At 37.8% G+C, this 24,614-nt stretch overlaps 1 protein-coding gene across 1 annotated transcript; it reads right to left on the reverse strand.

Annotated features, from left to right (window-relative positions):
- Positions 1-853: 853 nt before the first annotated feature.
- Positions 854-22,928, reverse strand: LOC307164971 (uncharacterized protein). The gene is made up of 2 exons (XM_079882224.1): positions 22,865-22,928; positions 854-3,406 (listed from the first exon to the last, which is right to left on the reverse strand). Exon 2 carries the CDS (start codon positions 3,393-3,395, stop codon positions 2,343-2,345), a length of 1,053 nt encoding a protein of 350 aa, XP_079738350.1. The 5' UTR covers positions 3,396-3,406; positions 22,865-22,928; the 3' UTR covers positions 854-2,342.
- Positions 22,929-24,614: the final 1,686 nt, after the last annotated feature.

Below are 24,614 nucleotides of genomic sequence, written 5' to 3' on the forward strand. Positions count from 1 at the left end.
TAGGATTCAAGGTGACTTGCCTTTCAGAGGGTCACAGCCTCAGCACTTCATTGTTGTGTGCCGTTATGTAGGCATGTCGTCACGTTATAACAGAGAAGTCAGCTTTCATGCATTCCCCGTTGACGCCGCGAGACGGGCTGAGTGGATGCAGAAGATCCGGAGGGATGACTTCAACCCGACCAAATTTTTAAATGCATATAATTTTAAGTGTATTTCACCTGTGCGTTTCTATGCTTTCTATTACAGCATTTATTTTGTGCAAGTGAGATGAGTAAAGACCACCTGTTTAATAAATCATTATCTGTCTCTGTCTGGTGTTTAAATGCAGCACAGGCTACAGTATTGTACTACGTGTAAAATATACACAAACTTGCCCATATTAAATTGTCTGTGGTACCTACAGTTAAAAATGTAAATGTAAAATATGTGATAATGATTGATGTAAGTAAGTAAAAAATATATGCGCAGAGAAAATAGTATGGTATATATTATGGAGATAAATTGTAGGCAGCCTATCACAGGGCAAACATGTGAATGTTCACAGTGCATTTTATGCAAACAACTCTAATCGGAGTTATAACTATATTTACAGTAGTCATAATTGTTATTGCGTATGTGTATGCAGCATGAGTCAAATACAATCTTCTGTTCGTGAACAGTTGTATTTCATTCATTAATCTACGTATTAATCTTCACGAACAGTGTTTGACTCATGCTGCATACACAATAATTATGCCTACTGTAAATATAGAGTTATAACTGGGAGTAGAGATTTGTCAAACATACACCACAACAATGTTTTCTTTGGTAGAAAAAAAAATACAAAATAAAAAAAATAAAACACCAAGACTTTAAAAGCAGTATCCAGCTTTATTTAACATATTAAAACCAAAATTGCATTCTATAAAGTGAAATAAGTGAAAAACAAAAAGCTTTTGATTACATGTTTACACCAAATGCATGAGTTCAAAATTCAGCGCATTTTACGACTTGTGAATCAAACACTTCAGCCGACTTCAGATACACTATAGCCCTATCCGCACGGTAAGTGTTTCTCATGTGGACGTCCATAAAAATAAATGTGCATGTCACCTCAGTGATAAAACTCATGCATTCGGATGCCGATTTATTGACGATGGAAGAGCGAGTTTTGTGATCCTTTGAACCCGGGAACTCACAGCTCACGTGGTCAGTCGCATGATTGTCTGTCAGATGCCAAGTAGGGCCTAAATACAAAATTACATGAGGTAAAGTTTATTTTTTAAGGTAGTCTATATAATTGCTGCCATAATAACGAACCATTTCAAATGTTTATGTGCTTTTCTTCTTTTTGAGCGGTGATGAAATATTGTTCTTGTAAATGCTTTCCAGCATTTCAGTAATACAGTAATAGCCTACGCTAGATCTTTAACATGCATACGAACAGTTATTGTACGGTGCTCTGCAGTGGACACGACCTTAGTGTTTGTCAAAAACAGTAGGGTGACCATACGTCCTCTTTTTAGACCTAAAAAAATGCGTCTGGCCAGGATTTTTCTTAATTGGCCAAAATGTCCGGGATTCGGCTTTTGCTTTTTTAGTCGCCGTTTTTGCTTTAAGCTTTAGGTCCCGCCAGTGGGTCATGTGCGTAACGCAAAGATTGGTTAAACTGCATCTTAATCAGGAGCATCAGGAGGACAGAAATACATTTGTACTTAAATAGTGCTGTAGATTTTATTTTATTTTAAATTATGGCCCTGAAAAGAAACAGTGTTATGTAAAAGGTGTTAAAAGCTAAAATATTTTTCCCTAAAAATAGCGGGCCAAAATGTGAATGGAAAGGATGTATTACTTTATGTATTAAGGTACAATAACATATTTGCAAGGTTGTGGATGCATTTGTCAAGTATTTGTTGTTGCATTCACCCCCCGCCGCCCACACCACACACACACACACACACACTCCATACGACCCCATGAGAAACACTTACTGTCCGAATAGGGCTTTAGACTACATCTACAGTAATATAGACTGAGCACACATTTTACTCTAGTAAAAATGTCCCAAAGCCTGATTTAGCCACCATACTGAAAGATTTGAGGTTAGGTTACATGTGTGAGATTTTAAGGTAGTATTCTCTATAAGTTTCTTTTAATCATAAAGATAGTTGTTAAATAGTGTTGTAATTTGTAGTTACATCATCTGTAACTAAATAATCTAAATCAATAATCTATAATAAACAATTACAGCCTTGTTATAAGCAGTGCATGCAGATATCTAAATAGTTGCTTGAGAAGTTATAATTAAGGTATTTAACTGAAGCACTTGGTTATCCTTGGAGTTAAACCATCCTGATATGTTTTCATGATTGAGCGGGTGGCAGTGGGACTTCAGTTGGAGGGTTTGGATCATTTGTTATCTTTATATCCCGGCAGAACAACACTGGTTCTTTACCGATACCCAGTTTGTACTGCCACAGATATACAGACTCATTCGGCTCCAGCTCAAATGAGAGTGTTTCTTCCACTTCAGTCACTTCGTTCCAGCTTTCACTTTCAGTGTTGACGTGTGAACCTCCATATTCTGCAGAAAAGGAGAACTGAACCTTCGCAATTAGCTTGGCAAGATCTCCAGTTTCAGCTGTGACTGACGTGGCTATCTTCCAGTTGTGTGTGATCTCAGACATCTTCTCCTTATTGTATCCAACCTTTTTATTGATTCTGTTTTCATATTTTGATGGTGATTTTTTGTCATTAAATAAATATTTAATCTTTTCCCACGTGCCACAGACTGGGCCTTTAGTTACTGACAGCCCACCAGGAAGGAAGTTAAGAATAGCAGGATGAACAGAATAGACACTAACGCACTTGTCTTGGCTTAAGTCGCTACTGATGTAGTACTCGTATCCCCACTCTGAGGCTGGCTTGAGGAATGAGATGCAGCCAGGCATTAATTTGCCCCAGTAATAGAGGCCGTTTCTGAGGTTGGGATGGAGCTCGTATTCTACACCTTCGGAGTCTTCATTCAAGTTTTTTGTTCTTCGATAAGTGCCCTTTTCTTGGAAGATGATGTAAAAATAGTTTTTGACACTGTAAAAGTCCAAGGTTGCAAAGTAGTGGTCTCCGCCTCGGCAGTTGGGATGAAGGCTGAAAACTTTGGGATCGTTGTCTGTCTCCAGGCTGGTGACTCTGCGGTAGGAATTGCCCTTGATGACGTAAAAGTAGATAATATCACGAATGTAGTGGTCTCCATCTTTGCAGGCAGGGTGCAGACTGAAAATAGAGGTTTCAGCATTTTCTTTTACATCAATTGTCTCCATAAAGCAGCCGAGATCAGAGCGGATTATATAATCGCGGTGGAAGTTTGCACAGATGTCAATGCCTTTTGCTTTGCTCTTGGGAATAATGCCGCTCATCGTGCCTGAACCTGCAACACAGAATAAACCAAACATTCAATCTCCACTAGGGCTGAGAGAAAAAAATCGATTCACCTAGCTTTTTTTTTTTTTTTTTTTTTTTTTACATTCAAAAAGGAATTAAAAGTGAATTTTGAATTAATCTCTTTTTGTAAACTAAAAAAAAAGAGATGTGGATTTGGACGTTAATTAAATTACCACATGACCTTGGTGTTTGTCAAAAAAACAGTAGGGTGACCATACGTCCTCTTTTTGGACCTAAATTACCTAATTACGACCCCGTGAGAAACACTTACTGTCCAAATAGGGCTTTAGACTACATCTACAATAATATAGACTGAGCACCCATTTTACTCTAGTAAAAATGTCCCAAAGCCTGATTTAGCCACCATACTGAAATATTTGATTGTTGATTTCGACATTAATAATAACATGTTATTTCTACATAATAAGGAGGACATTGTAATATACATTAAGCCAAATTTTAGCATTCTTATAATGTTTTTCTATGGGAGGAAAATGCTTAACGTGAAATTAAACGTGTTGCGTTCATATTCTGGACTAATCTGATTTTTTTTTGTAGTAGCCTATACTTTATTATGATTAATAAATGCACCCACAATTATCCGTGAACTTGATAAATGTTGCAGACATGTTTTACTATCCACAAACAAATTGCTTTCAACTTATGTGTGTAAAATTCAGAATTCAATGAATGTGCAGCAATTTGTACATATCGATCTCATTTGAGTGTATTCGACAATGCTTAACGTGTAATTAAATCGCCTAGATAGCCTATTTTGCTTCATGTGTTATTAATAATATTAATGTAACTATTATTGTTGTTGCTGCTGTATGGTCCATGCTAACAGTAGATTATTATAATTGAAGAGGTTTCCATACAGCAACATATCGCAACATTCAAATCTGAGTTGGTGCTGCCGCTGACCCAGAGAGAGATGTCATAAAACAGCTTCACAAAACAAAACACAAACAGACTTTAACCTCATAGTATCATTATTTCTGTGATGCAATAGGTAAAATTATCAAAGAAATACTTGGATAGAAGTTTAAAGTTCGAATATAGCTGCAAGCAGCAATTACCGGGTCCAAGAAGAACAAGACGAAAAGACATGCCAACATGGCTGAAAGTGTCAGACCAACTGCAACAATGAGCAATTAAAGACATTTAAAGAGGATTTTAGACGAAATGGCTGAAAAAATCATATGAACTTTAATTAAAAATATGATTTAATTATCACTTTCGACCAATAGGTGGCGCAGTTACTAAACTTATGTGATGTGGTCAGAGTAAAGTGACAATGACACATATAAAGTTTGGTGTCAATATGTCAAGGCATTGCAGAGATAAAGCCTGAATAGTGCTTTCGGCATCATGCCTCAACTTTGCTGCTGCGCTATACGAAAACGGTTTCGTCTATCGACACGAAATCCATAACTTTTAGTCGGCATGGTCTGGAGATGATACGATTTGATTTTGGTGAAAATTGGACAAAAGGTCTAGGAGGAGTTTGAAAAAGTAGATATTGAATGAAAATCAAGATGGCGGACAGGAAGTTCGGCCAAATAAGGAAAACTTGGTATCTATGTTCTCGGCTTGACCCAGGGAATCTATTAAAGGGGGGGTTAAATGCTCATTTTCACTCAATCTCCTGTTAATCTTGAGTACCTATAGAGTAGTGTTGCATCTTTCATATCTCCAAAAAGTCTTTTGTTTTATTAGATTTTTAATTGAAAGATTGGCTGTACCGAGTCTTTCCGGAAAAAAACGAGCGGCTGGGGGCGGACCGTGTGGGCAAAGCTAAAGCTGTGCTAACGCGCCGAGCTAACAACACACAGAGACATTTGTTCAACAGTTTTACTCACCGTTCCCACGCACGACCGCGAACCTTTATCATTGTGACTGCTCGATCCTTAAGCAATAGACGATCTGCAAATCCGCCGATCTGGGCTTTGTTTATTAAACAATCATCGTCGAAATGCAGGGAACAACAGTCTTTACACAACTCCGTTTATGCTCAGGAAAACAAACTCCATCCACGGGTTCCTTAACGCTGGGTTCTTTGGGAATCTGTGCAGGGTTGTCTTGCCCTGGCAACCAAAAACACACTTCTTTGGTGACACTGACTTCCCAAAAGCCGGGCAGGGCGCTGATGGCGAACTGCTTTCACTCTCTTGCTCTGGTCTACGAGTGCGCGCGCGGCCGCGATCTTACCGGAGAAGTGCCCTTAGGACCCATATAAGGAAATTCCGCTCTATCTTACGTAAGACAGAGCCATACTCGAAAAAAACTTTCCGAAACTTGTGACAAACCGGAAGGAGTATTTTTGGAACAAAAATACTCCTTCAAACGTACAACTTAGTTTTTGAAACATTGTCCATGTTTAGCATGGGAATCCAACTCTTTACCAGTGTAAAAAACTCAGTATGCATGAAATAGCATTTCACCCCCCCTTTAAGACCAGTGGCATTTCAATAGCCAGATGTATTCAAGAGTTATTAGCCTTTTTGGAAATTTTGTTATAACTTTTCACAAGGTGACACTGCCCTGAAACTTTTTGAGTACCTTCAAAGCATGGTGCCGATGACTCATACGAAATTTCGCAATGTTACGTTGATGAGTTTATAAAGTATAGTATAGTATAGTATATTATATCACAATACTGTATTGAAGTCAATGAGAATTTCATGTTTTATTCTATTATAGCGCCACCAAGAGGCTCAGTCCCACCATTTTTTTTATGTGTCCTCAGAGTGAGTCCATACATCTGTGTCAATTTTGGTGAAAATATCTCAATTCGCTTCAGAGTTATAGACATTTATATGAAAAAACACGTAAAAAATGACTGACACATGACTTTGATTGAATTTTACTACCCCTTACTATCAATGTTTTCGCATTTGGGCATTGGCGTTAAGCTATCGACCTATGTTTCCAAACTTCTGACGGTGGTTTCGTCTCGATTTGTTAAACAGTTTCGAAGATATTGGCAAAAGCTGTTTAAGCGCTAAATCACAACGCTACACAAACCGTAAGGCAAAACCTAGCATGTTTGGTATCGTTGGACTTAGCAAGGATTTTCCGAAACTTCTCAGGCTCCTTCAGTAGCCTCAGATCATGCTTGTGATGACATGTACCAAGTTATGTCTGAATACGATAAAGCGTTGTAAAGATACAGCTTATGTGTAAAGTTGACTAAAAAGAGGAATAAAAAATCATCTTTTGGAAATTGAACTTAATGCCTTAATTTAAAAAATTAGGAAAAATCCAACCTTTAAGGACACCAATTTTCTTTGTGAATGAATAATGTATCATAAATAAATGTTCTTCCTTAAAATACAGGGTGCATAATTTTGGACACCCCTATGTTAAATTCCCATAGAGGCAGGCAGATTTTTATTTTTAAAGGCCAGTTACTTCATGGATCCAGGATACTATGCATCCTGATAAAGTTCCCTTGGCCTTTGGAATTAAAATAGCCCCACATCATCACATAGCCTTCACCATACCTAGAGATTGGCATGGAGTACTTTCCATAAGATCATCTCTCAATGCAAATCAAACTAGCTATTAGGCTATCTGAAATAAAACCATGCCCATCTCTAGGTATGGTGAAGGCTATGTGATGATGTGGGGCTATTTTAATTCCAAAGGCCAAGGGAACTTTATCAGGATGCATAGTATCCTAAAAAAAATATAAAAAAAATACTTAAAAATAAAAATCTGCCTGCCTCTATGGGAATTTAACATAGGGGTGTACTCACTTATGCACCCTGTATTTTAAGGAAGAACATTTATTTATTTACGATACATTATTCATTCACAAAGAAAATTGGTGTCCTTAAAGGTAGGATTTTTCCTAATTTTTTAAATTAAGGCATTAAGTTCAGTTTCCAAAAGATGATTTTTTACTACATTTTCAGATGAAATTACTACATTTTCAGGTCAATCTGTGTTCATTTTGACCATGAAACATACGCTGTCACTTTAATTCAGCGTTTGCAGCACAGCAGAAATAGACTCGGTGCGGAAACGATCTCTGCACTGCTGTATACGCACCGCTCCTGGAACGGATCGACGGACTGCAACCGCGTGCAGTGTGTGAAAGCTCTGACCTGCTAACATGGGTACGGGAAAAAATACGCACCAGCGTTACGTCTGTTCATGCGTTTAGAGAACGGTTTGAAAAATCAACTTGAATTCCATTTTTTTTTTTGTCACCACTGCCTAAAGCTGATCTGGTTAAATTTTAATGCAAATCGGACAAACCGTCTAGGAAGAGTTCAAAAAAGTAGGGTTTTTGGACATTTCAAAATTACGGCCATATTTCTATGACGGCAAATGACGTCAAAGGCTGCAATCAAATTGTCATGAGCTCAGGAATCAGAGGAAAAATAATTTTGTTGATTGGCCTTACGTTCAAATGTAATTAGCATACATATGAGTGAAACTTTGGACAGGTGGTGGCACTAGAGGGAATTAGTTAAACACACCAAAATTGGTGTATTGAATGTTGGGACTGTCCTCTATCAGAATGTCAAACCATTACAACTTTCCCACAAATGGTTCTATGGGCTGCCATAGACTTCCATGGCAGAGGAAGAATAATAAGAACGGGAACAGATACAATAGGTGCCTACGCACCTTCGGTGCTTGGCCCCTAAATATAATGTGATATATTATACATTTCCATATATGTAAGGAAACTAGTGCTTATATTTTTCAATATACTGCAATAAATGCACACAATAAAGAGTAAAACTTTGACTATCACATGTAATGCTATTTTTGTCTTCATTTATAAATATTTGATATGTATCAAGTTTTATCCCTTTATTGTGTACATATATTGCACACATGTTAATGATTAGCGGTCGGTTACTGTGGTGTACTTTGGACTGGAGCGGGTCTGACGATAGCCCGGCTGCTACCGACATTGAACTTGAAGTGAACTCAACTGCAGTTGTGAGTGCATGGGCGTAGATTACGAGGGGGATGCAGGAGACATTTTCGTGGGCCAATGTGTATGCATCCAGCAGGGTTCTCAAGTCTCACGCATTGGCCGTGAGACTCACGCAATTCAACCAATTTCACTCGCTCACACGCCACACTGTGTATTTCTCACGCTGAAAAGGCAATGCCAACCAAGTTGTCCTGCAAGCTTTATAACGTTGTATACGAGGCGCGGGCACACAAAGTGAACTTTCCTGCCGCCAGCACGTATCTCGGCCAGGGGTCCGTTCTTCGTACGTCGCTAACTCACTTAGCTGGATTTGATTGTTGGCGATTTGGCATGATCTTGGATTGTTTGGTTCTTCAACGCTCATCCTGGACTTGCTGTCATAGCAACATGTGCGCAAACTTAAACCTGCTCGGGAGCAGAGGCTTATTTCATGTTAACAGGATTAGACCGCGGCTTCATAAGCGGAGCTGATACGGGAAGTCCAGCGCAGCGCGATAGTGCACTTTCTGAGATATATATTTTTTCTCGTGATTCGTGAGATTGTCGTTTTTTTGTCGCTTTTATGTTTAAAAAACAGTTTTAGTTTTTTTGTTGTTGTTGTTGTTTTTTTGTGGCATTTCCAAGCCACTTAAGACCCAATGTTGTAAAGCAGTGTTTTTTTTTTGTTTTTTTTAGGCTATCATAATTTTTTATGAAGATCATACAATCATGACCATGCCGATTACAGATGTCACTCAGGCTTCACTAACGTGATTGGTACCATAGACTATAGGCTACCATAGACTGCCATCAAGGCCTCAATGAAGGGGATTATGTGAACAGAAAGGGGGTTCACAATGTAAATTTGTGCAGCCCAGTTACTATTGTGATTCTTAATATCCCAGATTAGTAGCCTAATATTATATCAAATAAAAAAAAGGCAGTTGACTAAAATCTTCCATATCACAAATGTGAAAGCAAAATGGCCAGGATCTGTGCATGACTTAATCATTTTCAGAGATTCACATTTATGCACATTATTTGAAAGTGGTAAGGAAAGTTCCACAATTAAATATCAAGCTCACTGTATTACATACACTTATGCTGATCCTAACAGAACTGCATTTGTTCATAGGTGATTATGACATGTTCCTGCAGACAGGTGTTTTATGACCCCATTCCCTGACCCAAACCAGTTACAATGCAGCTCTAGCCAGGACAAGGGCACACAATGAAATGAACTTTGGCTAACTAAAGGGAAGATGTCAGTGTCTGAAAAGTCTGAGGGTTGCACACCTGACAGGGCCTGTGACATTGTTGCATGTGCCATATTACACAACATTGCCAAAAAAAAAAGACTTTTCATTAAATGTTTAATAAAAGATAAATATGCTTAGTTCCTTGAGTTTTATTTCAATTGTTCTTTGTAAAGAAAAGCCAGTGGTCAAGTGCCTGCAACAAGAGATATTAGACACATGCCTCATGCAACAAATAAAAAGGAAAAGTTGGCTATACACCTGTAGGCCTATGTCTCCTCTGTGTGTGCAGACTCTTCTGTAGGCCTTTCTGGAGATGTGGAATCCTGCAACTTATATTGCAGCCATAAAGCATACAAGTATAAATGAAGTAAAGTTATGTGTGCACTTGCAGGTAGGCTAGTTCCTCCATATGACAGTTATCTGAGAGGGTTTATTCAATGGAAACAAATGGACATTACAAAGTCTTATACTTTCTTTCCTTTGGAAAGTTAGAAAATGTCCACTTACTGCACATATTTCAGCCACCACTTTCTTGGGAACAGATACAAGTGTTGGTGTATTATGTAAAAGTGCACAAAAGAGGAAAACACAATGTCATTACAATGAACTACACTGGGGAAAATCTGATCAATAACTCATGGCAAAATATTTTTACATTAACATAAGTTTATCAGTTTTCACTTTCACAAGTCAAAGCAATTCATCATTACTCAAGATTTAACAGTTGAAATGACTATACAGCCTTAATTTAATGCAGCAAAAATTATTTTACAGTGTAGGCTACTAAGATCTTTTCTATTTTTTTCTCAGCCTTTTTCTTGGTTGCTTTTATAAACAGACAAACATTTATTTAACAGTGCCTTTTATAAAAGAGACTATAATATAACAAAAAATTACCATTATGTAGAATATTTTTGTACTTCACTTTTATTTGTTCCCATGTTCTAGTATGGTGACTGACATTACAATGAACAAAGTAATTATGCAATTATTAAAATACAAAAATATAGGCTAATAAGTGATAAAAACATCTAATATGGCCACTTCTAACGGATTTAAATTGTCTGCTACTTTTTGCCAGCCCTCTCTCCTGGCTTTTGCAGACTTTGAGGTGTTCCCTGGCGTTTTGATTAAACATTAAAATTCCGAATAACTTCGACCTTTAGTTATTGCTCTGCTGAGGAGAAAAACTGAGCGCGCTCTTTGGCCATGCTGAGCAGCCAATAGCAGCGTTGCTGATCAATGTTTCTACTATCGATACATATCCCCTTTTAACCAGCGCATGAACGCGCAATTATCTCAGATAACTCAATCCAGCGATACTAATCATATCCGGCAAGTGTGTTCGAAGAACCGAGTTAGCCAGATCATGATTCGCACGATGATATCATCTTGGATGTGTCATTTGATCTCGGATGTAATAAGCAACGTACGAAGAACGGACCCCAGATTGCGTTCGTTACAAGGCAACATAGATGTGCGAACGGAAGTTGACGGAAAATTCTCGGCCACCGTACGTTCGTTACTAGGTAACCAACAACATCGCGCGAACACACGTCGTGATGGAGAAGGTAAGTTAGAAGAAAGCTTGTCTAACATTTTTAGGCTAGAACATTTAATATATAGCCCATCGTAACATTATTATTGATGCAGTCAAAAACTCTACAACTACTTTGCAACCAGGGGCTCGTTCTTCGTACGTTGCTTATTACATCCGAGATCAAATGACACATCCAAGATGATATCATCGTGCTAATCATGATCCGGCTAATTGGGTTCTTCGAACTCACCTGTTGTTTATGATTAGTATCGCTGGATTGAGTTATCTGAGATAACTGTGCGTTCATGCGCTGGTTTAAAAGGGGATATGTATCGATAGTAGAAACATTGATCAGCAACGCTGCTATTGGCTGCTCAGCGTGGCCAAAGAGCGGGCTCAGTTTTTCTCCTCAGCAGAGCAAGAACTAATAGTCGAAGTTTTATTCGGAATTTTAATGTTTAATCAAAACGCCAGGGAACACCTCAAAGTCTGCAAAAGCCAGGAGAGAGGGCTGGCAAAAAGTAGCAGACAATTTAAATCCGTTAGAAGTGGCCATGTTAGATGTTTTTATCACTTAGCCTTATTTGTATTTTAATAATTGCATAATTAGGCTACTTTGTTCATTGTAATGTCAGAGTCACCACACTAGAACATGGGAACAAATAAAAGTGAAGTACAAAAATATTCTACATAGCCTAATGGTAATTTTTAGTTATATTATAGTCTCTTCTCTTCTATAAAAGGCACTGTTAAATAAATGTTTGTCTGTTTATAAAAGCAACCAAGAAAAAGGCTGAAAAAAAGAAAAGATCTTAGTAGCCTACACTGTAAAATAATTGTACATATTGCTGCATTAAATGAAGGCCGCATTAAAAGTGATGAATTGCTTTGACTTGTGAAAGTGAAAACTGATAAACTTATGTTAATGTAAAAATATTTTGCCATGAGTTATTGATCACATTTTCCCCAGTGTAGTTCATTGTAATGACATTGTGTTTTCCTCTTTTGTGCACTTTTACATAATACACCAACACTTGTATCTGTTCCCAAGAAAGTGGTGGCTGAAATATGTGCAGTAAGTGGACATTTTCTAACTTTCCAAAGGAAAGAAAGTATAAGACTTTGTAATGTCCATTTGTTTCCATTGAATAAACCCTCTCAGATAACTGTCATATGGAGGAACTAGCCTACCTGCAAGTGCATAAATAACTTTACTTCATTTATACTTGTATGCTTTATGGCTGCAATATAAGTTGCAGGATTCCACATCTACAGAAAGGCCTACAGAAGAGTCTGCACAGACAGAGGAGACATAGGCCTACAGGTGGGCAGTGGATAGACAACTTTTCCTTTTTATTTGTTGCATGAGGCATGTGTCTAATATCTCTTGTTGCAGGCACTTGACCACTGGCTTTTCTTTAAGGCGGGCATACACTGTGCGATTTTCGTCCGATTTTGAGCCGAATTCTGACTCGTGCGACTCTTTTTCGGGTCGGGCCGATTTTCAGCTTTGTCGTGCAGTGTTCGTGCAGTGTACAGGGGGAAACGAGAGGCGATTAACCTCTCACGACCGGCAATCGGATGGTCGGATGAATTTCAGGCATGTTAGAAATTTTGGTCGCTCCTCGTGACTATATCGCACAGTTGAAGCAGAGCTACGAACCGATTGCCCTAAACTCAGTGTTTTTTCCCTCACTGCGCATGCGCGAAAACAGTTTCATCTGCAGCAAAAAAAAAAAAAAAAAAAAACCTAACCCTAACGAAAAAAGGGAGATCTTTAAGTTCTGTAGTTCAAAGCTATCACTGTTGCTTACCTCCAGTTCGTGTTGCAAAATGGATTAACCATCACTTCTTCCAAGCCACCTGCGATGTACACTTTGCCTCTTTTATTATTAAAAAAATGTTTGGAAATAAAGCTGTTTTTAATTTTCATTGATGAATTATTGCAGTGTTCGGACATATTATAGACTGTTAATAATTAATTATATGTATAATTCATTGTAATCGACCTAAATGTTTTAGACAATTTTTAATGAGGAGAAGTAAAGCTTCTATGTAGGCTAATATTTTATTATCCTCACAGCGCGTTAGTTATGCGTTGATGCGCTATGAAATTGTTGCGTGGCTATGTAATTATAATAGCCTATCAGTTTAATAATAAAAGTAGCCTTCCCTAATAATAATAATAATAATAATACAAGCCTACTAATAATTTAATATATAAATTGGAAATGCTAAATCTTCTTGATATTGATAGCTGATGCTTGTTTTGACAATATCTCTGGATAGGCTATGATATCGTCCATAGGCGCAACCCGGCACGAGGATTTATCGCGCTGATTCGCGCATATTTCACACGTATAGTGTGAGCAGTCAAGTCGCAGCTCGACGTTCAGACCGTACAGTGTGAGCACATAAATCCTGAGCTTTGGCTTGACATCGCATGCGATCTACTCGTTCAGTGTGAGTAGGTTCCTTGCTGAAATCGCACAGACATCGCACAGTGTATGCTCGCCTTTACAAAGAACAATTTAAATAAAACTCAAGGAACTAAGCATATTTGTCTTTTATTAAACATTTAATAAATTTTTTTTTTTTTTTTTGGCAATGTTGTGTAATATGGCACATGCAGCAATGTCACAGGCCCTGTCAGGTGTGCAACCCTCAGACTTCTCAGACACTGAAATCTTCCCTTTAGTTAGCTGAAGTTCATTTTTATTGTGTGCCCTTGTCCTGGCTAGAGCTGCATTGTAACTGGTTTGGGTCAGGGAATGGGGTCATAAAACACCTGTCTGCAGGAACATGTCATAATCACCTATGAACAAATGCAGTTCTGTTAGGATCAATAAGTGTATGTAATACAGTGAGCTTGATATTTAATTGTGGAACTTTCCTCACCACTTTCAAATAATGTGCAGGAATGTGAATCTCTGAAAATTCTTAAGTCATGCACAGATCCTGGCCTTTTTGCTTTCACATTTGTGATTATGGAAGATTTTAGTCAACTGCCTTTTTTTTATTTGATATAATATTATTAATCTGGAATATTAAGAATCACAATAGTAACTGGGCTGCACATTTACATTGTGAACCCCCTTTCTGTTCACATAATCCCCTTCATTGAGGCCTTGATGGCAGCCTATAGTCTAGCCTAGTCTATGGTACCAATCACGTTAGTGAAGCCTGAGTGACATACTGTAATCGGCATGGTCATGATTGTATGATCTTCATAAAAAATGATGATAGCCTAAAGAAATTGCTTTAAAAAAAACTGCTTTACAACATTGGGTCTTAAGTGGCTTGGAAATGCCAAAAAAAAAAAAAAAAAAAAAAAAAAAAAACCTTTTTTAAACCTAAAAGCGCCAGGTAAACTCCAAATGACACGACAGACAGCACTTTCCATCAAGTTCTCCGCATCTCCAATAGTGTAAAGGAAAGAGCCACTCGCAAATAATCTTAGGGCAATGCAAACAGTTTGTGCTGTATTTAAAGCCAAACTCCGACAACGAGTCGAAAATAAATGTGCGTTTCCAACAATTTAATAATGTAAACGACAATCTCACGAGTCACGAGAAAAAAAAAAAAAAACATCTCAGAAAGTGCACTATCGCGCTGCGCTGGACTTCCCGTATCATCTCCGCTTATGAAGCCGCGATCTAATCCTGTTTACATGAAATAAGCCTCTGCTCCCGAGCAGGTTTGAGCTTGCGCATCTGTTGCTATGACAGCAAGTCCAGGATGAGCTTCGAAGAACCAAACGATCCAAGATCATGCCAAATCGCCAACAATCAAATCCAGCTAACTAAGTTAGCGACCTACGAAGAACGAGCCCCAGGCCAGAAGCTTTGGCTCAGTTTGGCTAGCTTACGTTTTCTGAAACTAAGGGAATTGTTAGTGGGTATGGGAAGGAAGGAATGAAGATGTATTTCTTCATTTTATTTTAAATTATATATTATACTATATTAATAGTATTTCTAGTTACGTTAAGGCTACATGCATGTATTAAAGCAGAGTGCTCTGGGTAATATTTTATATCCTGTCAAAACATTAATCATTGCCATTGCATTTGTATTTTTCAAAGATGTCAGGGAAAAAGCAAAAAGATATTTTATTGTCAAGTGCCCTCACTTTTGTGAGGTTCAACCCTGCAGTTTCCCCCACTTGAAAGGGTATGCTTGCCTCTGAAGGTTTGGACTGGATTTTACTCAATGACCAGGAATCAATTCTTTCTTTTCTTTCTTTTATTTGATAGTTGTCGTGGTCAAAAGCAGGTAAAAAACCTTAAACACAAACACAAGTGGGTCAATAAAAAATACAATAAACCCAAATAACCATAATAAGACATCATAACAAACGATCAAATACTTAATTTTAAACACTAGAAATTAATCTTGACAATAAGTAAAAAAAGAAACCTCATATCTAAAGCACCCAAATAAATTGAAGACACTTTTAAAACACTACTCAAATGAGTTTAACCTTAAACTCTAGCAGCGTTAACACAATACACAATCCCACACTTTCAACTTTTACCCTTTTAAAATCTTTACAATACATTTCTTTTAACTGTACTTTTAAACCTTCATGATGTTAAATGTATAACATTTTAGCTTACAATTCAAGCACATGATTTTTTTTTTTTTTTAAATACACACATTTTTCCCCAAGTATAACTATATGATTCACTTAAATGTTAAAATCCACCACACTGCACAAACGAATGCTCACCGACTCCTTCCTTGTACAAACAAGCTTTAGTCCTGCAGTATCATTTCCAGGCCCAGTTTCTCCACACATCTTCCCAGTCTGCTTACCATGCTGTGAGTGAATTCCCCTAATCACCAGATTCTTCCCACCTGGTGGCTAACTAGCTGTCTGCAGCTGGGAGCCACACCCAGTACCAAAGCACCTAGGCTGAAGGGGTGTGGTCTGCAGCTCAGCTCTAGTGATGGGCGATACTGCAAATTTCGGTATCGATCCGATACCAAGTAAATACAGGGCCAGTATCGCCGATATCGATACCGATACCAATACTTTTTCATTTTAAAAGCATACACTTGAACTTGTATGCACTGTCCTGTGCTAGAGCAGTGTGTCATGATTTATGAGGTGAATGCATCATTAATATGCTAAATCTGAATATGTTTTCATGACTACTAGGCCTAAATATTTTGTGATTTGTGCTCTCAACTCGCCAGTAATTAGCCAGTGACTTTTACAAAACTACCCTAATTATAGTACTAGCCTACTATAGCCTACTAGTACTAGCCTACTGTTCAAAAGTTTGGGGTCTGTAAGATTTTTAATTCTCTTCTGCATTTATTTGATCAAAAATACAGTAAAAACTGTAATATTACAATTTAACATCTGTTTTCTATGCCATAGTATACTGTAATTTATTCATGTGATCAAAGTTGAATTTTCGGCATCATTACTCCAGTCATGATGATATTTCATTTTAATATGCTGATTTGCTGCTCAGGAAACATTTCTTATTATTATCAGTGTTGAAAACAGTTTCATATTTTTGTGGAAACCATGATACATTTTATGTAGAATTATTTGATGAACAAAGTTGAAAGAACAGCATTTATATGAAGTAGATTTTTTTAACAGTGTAAAACCCTTGACTGTCACTTTTGATCAATTTAATGCATCGATCCTTGTTGAATAAAAATATTAATTTCATTAAAAAAATCTTACTGACGTCAACATTTTGAACCGTTATGTACACTTTTGGTTTGTTTATTGCGAAATAACTCCCGATTGTTTCTCTGTCATCTAAGCAAGGCTTCGTTTCCCAAACGCACTGGGCCTGTGAGCTCAGCGAAGCACCAGCATCGAATGCTCTCTTTGATTGATTGGTTTCGGCTTGTATCCAGATGACTAGGAGAAAAAGTTCTATCCTACACAATTATCCGCTAACATTCGCTTATTTTTCCACTTAGAAGCTTATTTTACGCACTGAATTGCGTGCTAAATTAATAAAAAAATTACTGGTAAAAAAATACACATTTGGATCGATATTTTTATGTGAGGATCGATCCTTTTCGATACCACGTCAGTATCGAAGTATCGATACTTCAGGATCGATCCGCCCATCACTACTCAGCTCAACATTTATCACTCAAGTGGGAGCCCCCTACCCCTGTTATCAAGGCATCAAAATGTGCAACAAACACTTACAACACAAAACACATTTCATAAGCTGGAGTGTGTACTCTTGTGTACACACACACACACACACACCTTACTCTAATATGTAATTTGTTCACAATGTCCCACAACACAATAAAACATTATACCATTTCGACTAGTCATGATGATGATAATGAATGCGGCTGTTTACACTCAGGTACATTACCATGTTTTCTATGTACAACATTATAAATTTAATTAATAATCCCACGATTATAATGAACAACGCGTTATGGTTATTGTGTAATTGTGTATTACTCTCCATTAGGGCTTCTCCCCTAATATAACTGCATGTGATCTCACTCCAAGCTTTTGATAAAACTTGAGAACCCTGCATCCAGACTTTCACGTTTCCATGGTAATCAGTCACTCGTGCATCAAGACACGCCCATGCTCGCACCGGCGCTGTATCCATCATTTTCATAGAGGTCGCAATGAGTTCAAAATGGCAAAAAACTCTACACTACTTTTTCACGAAAAAGTCAAGCACTGTTGTCAAGTCAAGTTGTCGTGTGGTATCCGAATTGTTGCACAGTGATGAATAACTCTGCTTATTATTACAGATGTATGGACTCAGTTGAATAATTAACAAGTTTTGTTGGAAATTGAAAATGTTTGCTACGCGCAAACATGCGCTTATTTTCAGTCTTTCTTTTCTAATTCGTAATGTCTTTTATTTTCACAGATATGTTATCAAAGCCCTTCAAATTAGAATAAAGATGGTGATTGTTAATGCTGAATTTGTATTTTAATGCATTAATAGCCACTTGAATCATGCAGCGTTGTAACGTGTAGCCTACATGATGTCTACCATACTGTATATAATTTGGTAACACTTTACAATTAGATAAAAACGTTTGTAGATAAACTTAAAGTTGTCTTGAAAAAGCCTAACCAGAAAGTACTTTTAAAAGCTTGGAGTTTGACTTAGCCTACACAAAAAAACAAAAAAACAATTTGAAATATGTAAACAATATAGTACAATAGTGTGCAAGAACATATCTTTCTTTCTTTAAAGGGGACATAGGCTATCATGCTAAATCCACTTTTTTAGCCCTTAAATGCATTTTGTTGTATATTTGGAGTGTTTAGAAGTTCAGAAAAGTTTAAATTATTCTCTTCAGGTGCTTCGTTGATATCTTTATGTTCTGTTTTGGCCTTATTTTTCAACCTGTTCCGATTTTTCTGTTATCTATGACGTTTTGTGAACTATTACGTCACAGTATTTGCAGCGGAACTGCCAAATAAGGACATTGACTTCCAGCCCAACACTTCGAGCAATCCGCCATTTTTATTTCTCGCTGCAATTTTGTAGTCCAAGCTAAAGGATGCAGAAGTTACGAGAGGGTAAGTTAAAATGTTCGGTTGTTGGAAGTAGTAACCCACACACTTCATTACACCGTCTAATGTAGATGAACTGCCGCGCTTGTGACAGGGTGCATGTTTAAAGGCCGTGTTGCAGGTTTTTTTTTCATCGAATTTGTGCAGTTTACTTGTTGGTAATAAACATTTAAACTGTTATCCATTGTATTTTATGTTGTTGGGTATCACAAAGCGGAATATAATACGAAAAAGTAGGTACTATCTTACAGCAGTTTGCAACGATTCTCCTTTCCCCCACAATGCATTGCATTACGTCACGTTGGGGAGAGAATTTACCAAAGCCCGCGGCCCGCATTAATGCCGCGTTCCAGGCAACCTGTAACCCGTGTTTTTCCAACTCGTAACTGGGAGTACATCGACCTAGTACGAGTTCACGGGTGGGAAGTCACGGGTTTGACTGCCATTCCAGTGCACTTTCACGGGTATAAGGTTGGAAAAACACGGGTTACAGGTTGCCTGGAACGCTACAAAGTCGTGAGTCGTGGTTTGAAGTCGTGATTTACGTGCTCAAAAACCTGCCTGGAACGCAGCGTAAGAGTGACTAGAAAGACGAGTAGCAGACGAGAGTATTCAGATAACGTTAGCGCAGATTATAGATAAATACATAGATATAGACAGACAGACCGATAAATAGATAGATAGATAGATAGGCTAGTATATAGAGAGACAGGCAGACAGCCAGATAGCATAACGTTAGCATAGCTAGCTAGCAGCTAGATAGATAAATATATAGAAATATATAGGTAGATTGACAATGGTGAACTACTGTGTTTGTGCTGGTGTAAAAACTCTGGATGCTGAGTGAGGCACGTCACATCTGGTCGCAGGGTGAGCTCCTCGACCAGCGACCAAAACGCACTCGCTTCCCTAACGTAACAGCACAAGCTTTCCAACGCAGTTTCCATGGGACGGCACCGCCGGCGCCCACATAAAAACACAGCGACAGACACGCGGCGGCTACGTTTGCAACAACATTTTCACCGGAGGAAGAGATAAACGCTTAGAAACACCCATGTAGCTAGCATGATGCCTTTTATTTCTAGATGACAAGGACAAAGTTTACCAGTAAGTTACTACGACAAAGATTACCGGTACTTATCTGAACTAACGTCATGATCACTGCCACTAGATATAAAGAAAACGTTGATTTTTCACTCGGTGCTATTCAAGGACAGTAAAAAAAAAAAACGTGTCGTTATTGTGCATTGCTGCTCGTAGACTAGCTCCAGTGCTCATTGCTGCGTTGCTAAATGATAGCAACTCACCAGGACACTTCACCAACTCTCCACTCATTCTCCTCGGACCATGCATTTAATTATTAAGTATTTACGGCATTCCTAAATCCGAACCACTGAAGACGCAGTGGCTGAGTTTGTTTTCGAAGAGAATATTCCCCACGATCAACGTCAATGTTTGCGCGAATCATTTCACACCAGACTGCTTTACAAACGAGGGTCAGTAAAGCTGGTTTTGCTAAGAAGCTGCTCCTGAAAAAAATGTATCTGTACCAACTATTCGTGTTCCTGCTGCACCTCCAGAAGAAGAAGTGAGTGTAACGTTTTATTAACCTTTAGCCTATAATTAATATTTATATTAATCTTTGCAAATCGCTTGCTACACGCTTCACAATGTGGTGGCATTCAAGAGCGTTCAACTCGTAAATACGATCTATACGAGATGACTTGAACGCACCATAATACTAGGCTGAGGCTAGCTTTCCTCCACTTCTCCCCAACGTGACGTCATCACCGAATTGCGTAAAAAAAACGTTAATATCAAAAACGTAAAAAACAGGTCTTTAAGGCCATTTTTGGGACATTTTAAAAATTATATACATATCTTGAGTGATTTATGTACCCATTAATCGACAGTGGTGGTTAACCTGCAACATGGGCTTTAACTGAAAGAACGAGCAGAGAGAGAGAGACCCGGTCGCGCGATCTCTCTCTTCGGAGCCAGGCGAAAGTGTAAACAAGACACCATCTCCAAACTAGACGCTGTCTTGCTTTCTCTCCCTCGCACATATTAATCAAAATAAATCGACACGGTGGTAAAAGGTCGGAAGACCAAAGTTTCATGTGTAAATACAGTAACACACCATTGCGATACATCTAGGGGTGACCCCGAATAGTCGAAGATTCGATGCTTCGATAGGAGGAGCCTGATTCGACTACCGATCTCCCGGTCGAATCTTCGCGGAGGTGTTATGAACGAGGATCATGCCACTTTGGCTGTATGAGGGCGCTCAATGTCTGATTTCACATAGAACTAGCTTTTATGTCAATACGTTAATATTCAGCCTATTATGATAATGCTGTATATAAAAATGTGCAAAGAAAGAAGCTTTTAATAAATATTTTTTAACGTGCATGAATAAATCCAAACACCCCGTGACAGATTTAAGTTTCACTTTCAATCCGTGACCGACAGAGGAGCGTCTTCGCGGCAAGGATTTAAATCTTTAACAATGTCTGGGATAAGAAAATCTAAAGTATGGATGTACACCATCAGAAAGGATATTCTCCAAGGCTGGATTTAGCATCAGGAAAACCATGATCGCACTTCTGCCGGCCAACGTTAACACGTTTCACGCATAGACTGGGTTTCACGTTAGAATGTATTTTATCCGCGCGCACAATTTGAAAAGACTCCAACGGACACAGACAGAGTGAAAGACTGGGTTTGTTCTCTCGATCAGGTAGGGTACAAGTGATTTCAAAACTTTTCAGCCGGTTCTAATTTGATTTTTGGATGCTGTGAACATTTTTAGCTAAAAAGACTGCCTCTCCAGTTTAGCATTTATTGTTGTTTGTGCAGTTAAAAAGACAAAGTTGAAAATTCTAGCTTCTATCGTTATTTTAATAATTTCTTTATTTTAATTGTATTTATTGATCTGTCAGGGTTATCTAATCTAACTATTTGTGGCTTGTGTTTTGAATATATGTTCCTCTGCACTTTAGGCATTTTGCACACATTTGCTCACCTTGTGACTTGATTCTGATTTATTTCGTTTTGTATTTTTATTTATTAGAGAGGTATATTCTGTTCTAATTTAATTTAGTAAATTAATTGTTTATTTTTTTCCGTTTATCGATGTTGTGGTGTATAGAGCCTGCTCGCACAGGTAATTTATCCGATTTAATTTGATTTGTATGTGAAATGCAAATCCTGTCTCTGGCCTTTCTGGAGTTATTTCTGTTATTTCTTAGTTTTATTGATCCAAAATGTTTTTATACATTTTCTTCTATATCTTTGTGTGATTTTCTGTACATCGCGGCTTTGAAACGTTAAAGCCCCGCCCCCATACACATGATTCGACTATTAGTCGACTATAGGCAAGACATGACGATTCTGATTCGACTATGAAAATCCATAGTCGGGGACAGCCCTAGATACATCCATATGAAGACGTTGTTCTGCTGGCTCGTCGTCTTCATTTTCATCTCGCTCCGGCTCCGACTCTGGCTCGAACATGTAAGGCTGGCTGGACAAGTCTTCCGTTGTTGACATTTTGTTAATAACGTGTGAATAAAAAGTTTCTGTGCCACTAGATAATCGTATCTCTGCTATCAAACTACAAAAATGGCCGAACGGGGTGGAGTTGAACCGAGTGTCACCTCTGCATTCTGGAGAGGGGGCGGGGTATGAAGTGTCTCAGTTGTATTTAAAGAGACCGCACCAAAACGAGTTGCTCTCAGACGCACGTCAGAAAAGGGGTAGAAAAGGGGCCTGTGGAGCTATAATAATGAGGAAATCAGACCCAAGCATTGCAGTTCCGCTTTATATAGACTACAAATGTATGATTTATATGTAAAAAGGAACGATTTAAAAGCATGATATGTCTCCTTTAAACATAAATAACACATAAGCCAATTAAGCAAAAACCTGTCAACAAAGGTCTGAAAAAACAAAACAAAACAAAAAAAAACATGCTTGACATTCAGTCCCCCTCACTTTTAGATTGTATTTGTAATCCCCAATCACTCTTTCTTTAGGGAAAATTCTAAAGAACTTTCTATAGAAACTTTCTGATGTGTCTGTAATGTATAATAACATTGGCTCCAGAAAACAGGTGTTCAAATGAACTACGAGTCCACAAGTGCTCAGTATTAGAAACATACTAACCTGTTGGACTGTAGCCGGAGTCAGAAGAGCAGCTTCTCCTGGATCGAGTCTGAGAGATGATGTGTCTGACAGATTTCTGTCTTATATAAAGCTCTTCAGAGGGCTGGACAAACACACACACAAGCCTCAACAGACCCGTCAGTACAATGCTTCATTCATGTGAAAGGTATTTGGCTCTGTTCCTGTTTTCTCTATATGCAAATTTCTCTGCTATAGGCCTATGCAAAGTTCACACTACATATTTTTAAGAGTGAAATGTAAGCAGTTTTCCAGCACTTTCAAGAAGTGACTTCCAGTGCTTTACAAGAAGATGTATTTAATAAAATATTTTATCATTATTGGTCACACGTTGCAGAGGGCAATACGAATATCAGACCTTGGCATTATAAGCTTGTTTCCATTTGCTTAAACAGGGTCCGTGTACTTTTGCGTCCATTCGTTTTTCCTTTTATAACTCGTAACTGAAAAACAGAAAATGACCGGTTGTTGTATTTTTAAAACGCACAATTGAACACCAAAATTTTAATTTTAAACTGTACACACCAAAAGCTGCCCCCCCCCCCAAAAAAAAATTATATTGACATATTTTCAGATTTTTGTTCATGACTTTTTGCCCCTTTATTAAACATTTAATTAAAATATTCACAAATTAATATGTAAACAAATGTTGATTTTACTGTTTTTCTAAGGCAAAATTTGAACCCGGAAATTATATTTTTCCCGCAGTACTGAATGAGAAGAGTCATGTCTCTGGAACAGAGAGATTATTTAGGCTAATGACAATAAATGTGTCTGAAAAAAATAATGAGGCATTTTAATTGTTTTTATTAATAAACTAGTATTTTCTAAATCAGTGTCGGCTGCAAAGAGCAAAGACACGTCCAAAAGACGTCATTCTAATGTCTTTGTCGAATGTTCATAAGACGTCCACTGAGGAGCAAGAATGAAAGTTTTTGCAATGTCTTTTTTAGACGTCTTTTTAACGTTAACTATGGACGTCCAATTTACATAAAAAGTAAACGTTCAGAAGAAGTCCAGTTAGGAGCCAGAATGAAAGGTTTTGATGCGTCTTTTTCAGACGTCTTTTTAACGTTCACTATTGACGTCCAAGTGACATCTTAACAGGGTTCTAAATGAATGTTTTTACGACGTCACTTACAGATCTCTAAATGACAAGTTTTTATGACACATTTCTTGAACTGATTTCAGTCACAAATCAACTGTATTATTTTAATTGTTAATGAGGTCTGTCTTATCCTCTAATCCTGTCTTGCTATTAGCTTTATTAAACCTTCATCAGGTTCCAAGGTTGGATGACCACATGGTATTCAATAAAACTCACTCTAGTCATAGTAAAAGCAGTGTGCAGAACTACTGTTTTAAAATTGTAAATAAATTACCTATCCCCACATATTCCTTTTTTAACCATGGCAAGAAAAACAAAACAAGAACGGTTGTTGTATTTTTAAATGCTATGTTGAATTCCAAAATTTTCAATAAAACCGTATACACAAATCTTATGCGCATAAAATAAGACACTTGATTTCTTTTAAGACTTTTGTTTATTACATTTTGTATTGTTGTGAAAAAATAACAATATAGGCAAATTAGTTTATTTTGCTGAATTAGAAATAACGTTTCTCCTGCACTTTTGAGAGCCATGTCTGTGGAAACATGATAACACATGACTTGATTATAAAACTGAAATGCCATTCCTGAACATTGCTGTCCCAACATGCTGACGGGAGAG

This window comes from Squalius cephalus (assembly GCF_949319135.1).
Source record: "Squalius cephalus genome assembly, chromosome: 9".
NCBI lineage: Eukaryota > Metazoa > Chordata > Actinopteri > Cypriniformes > Leuciscidae > Squalius > Squalius cephalus.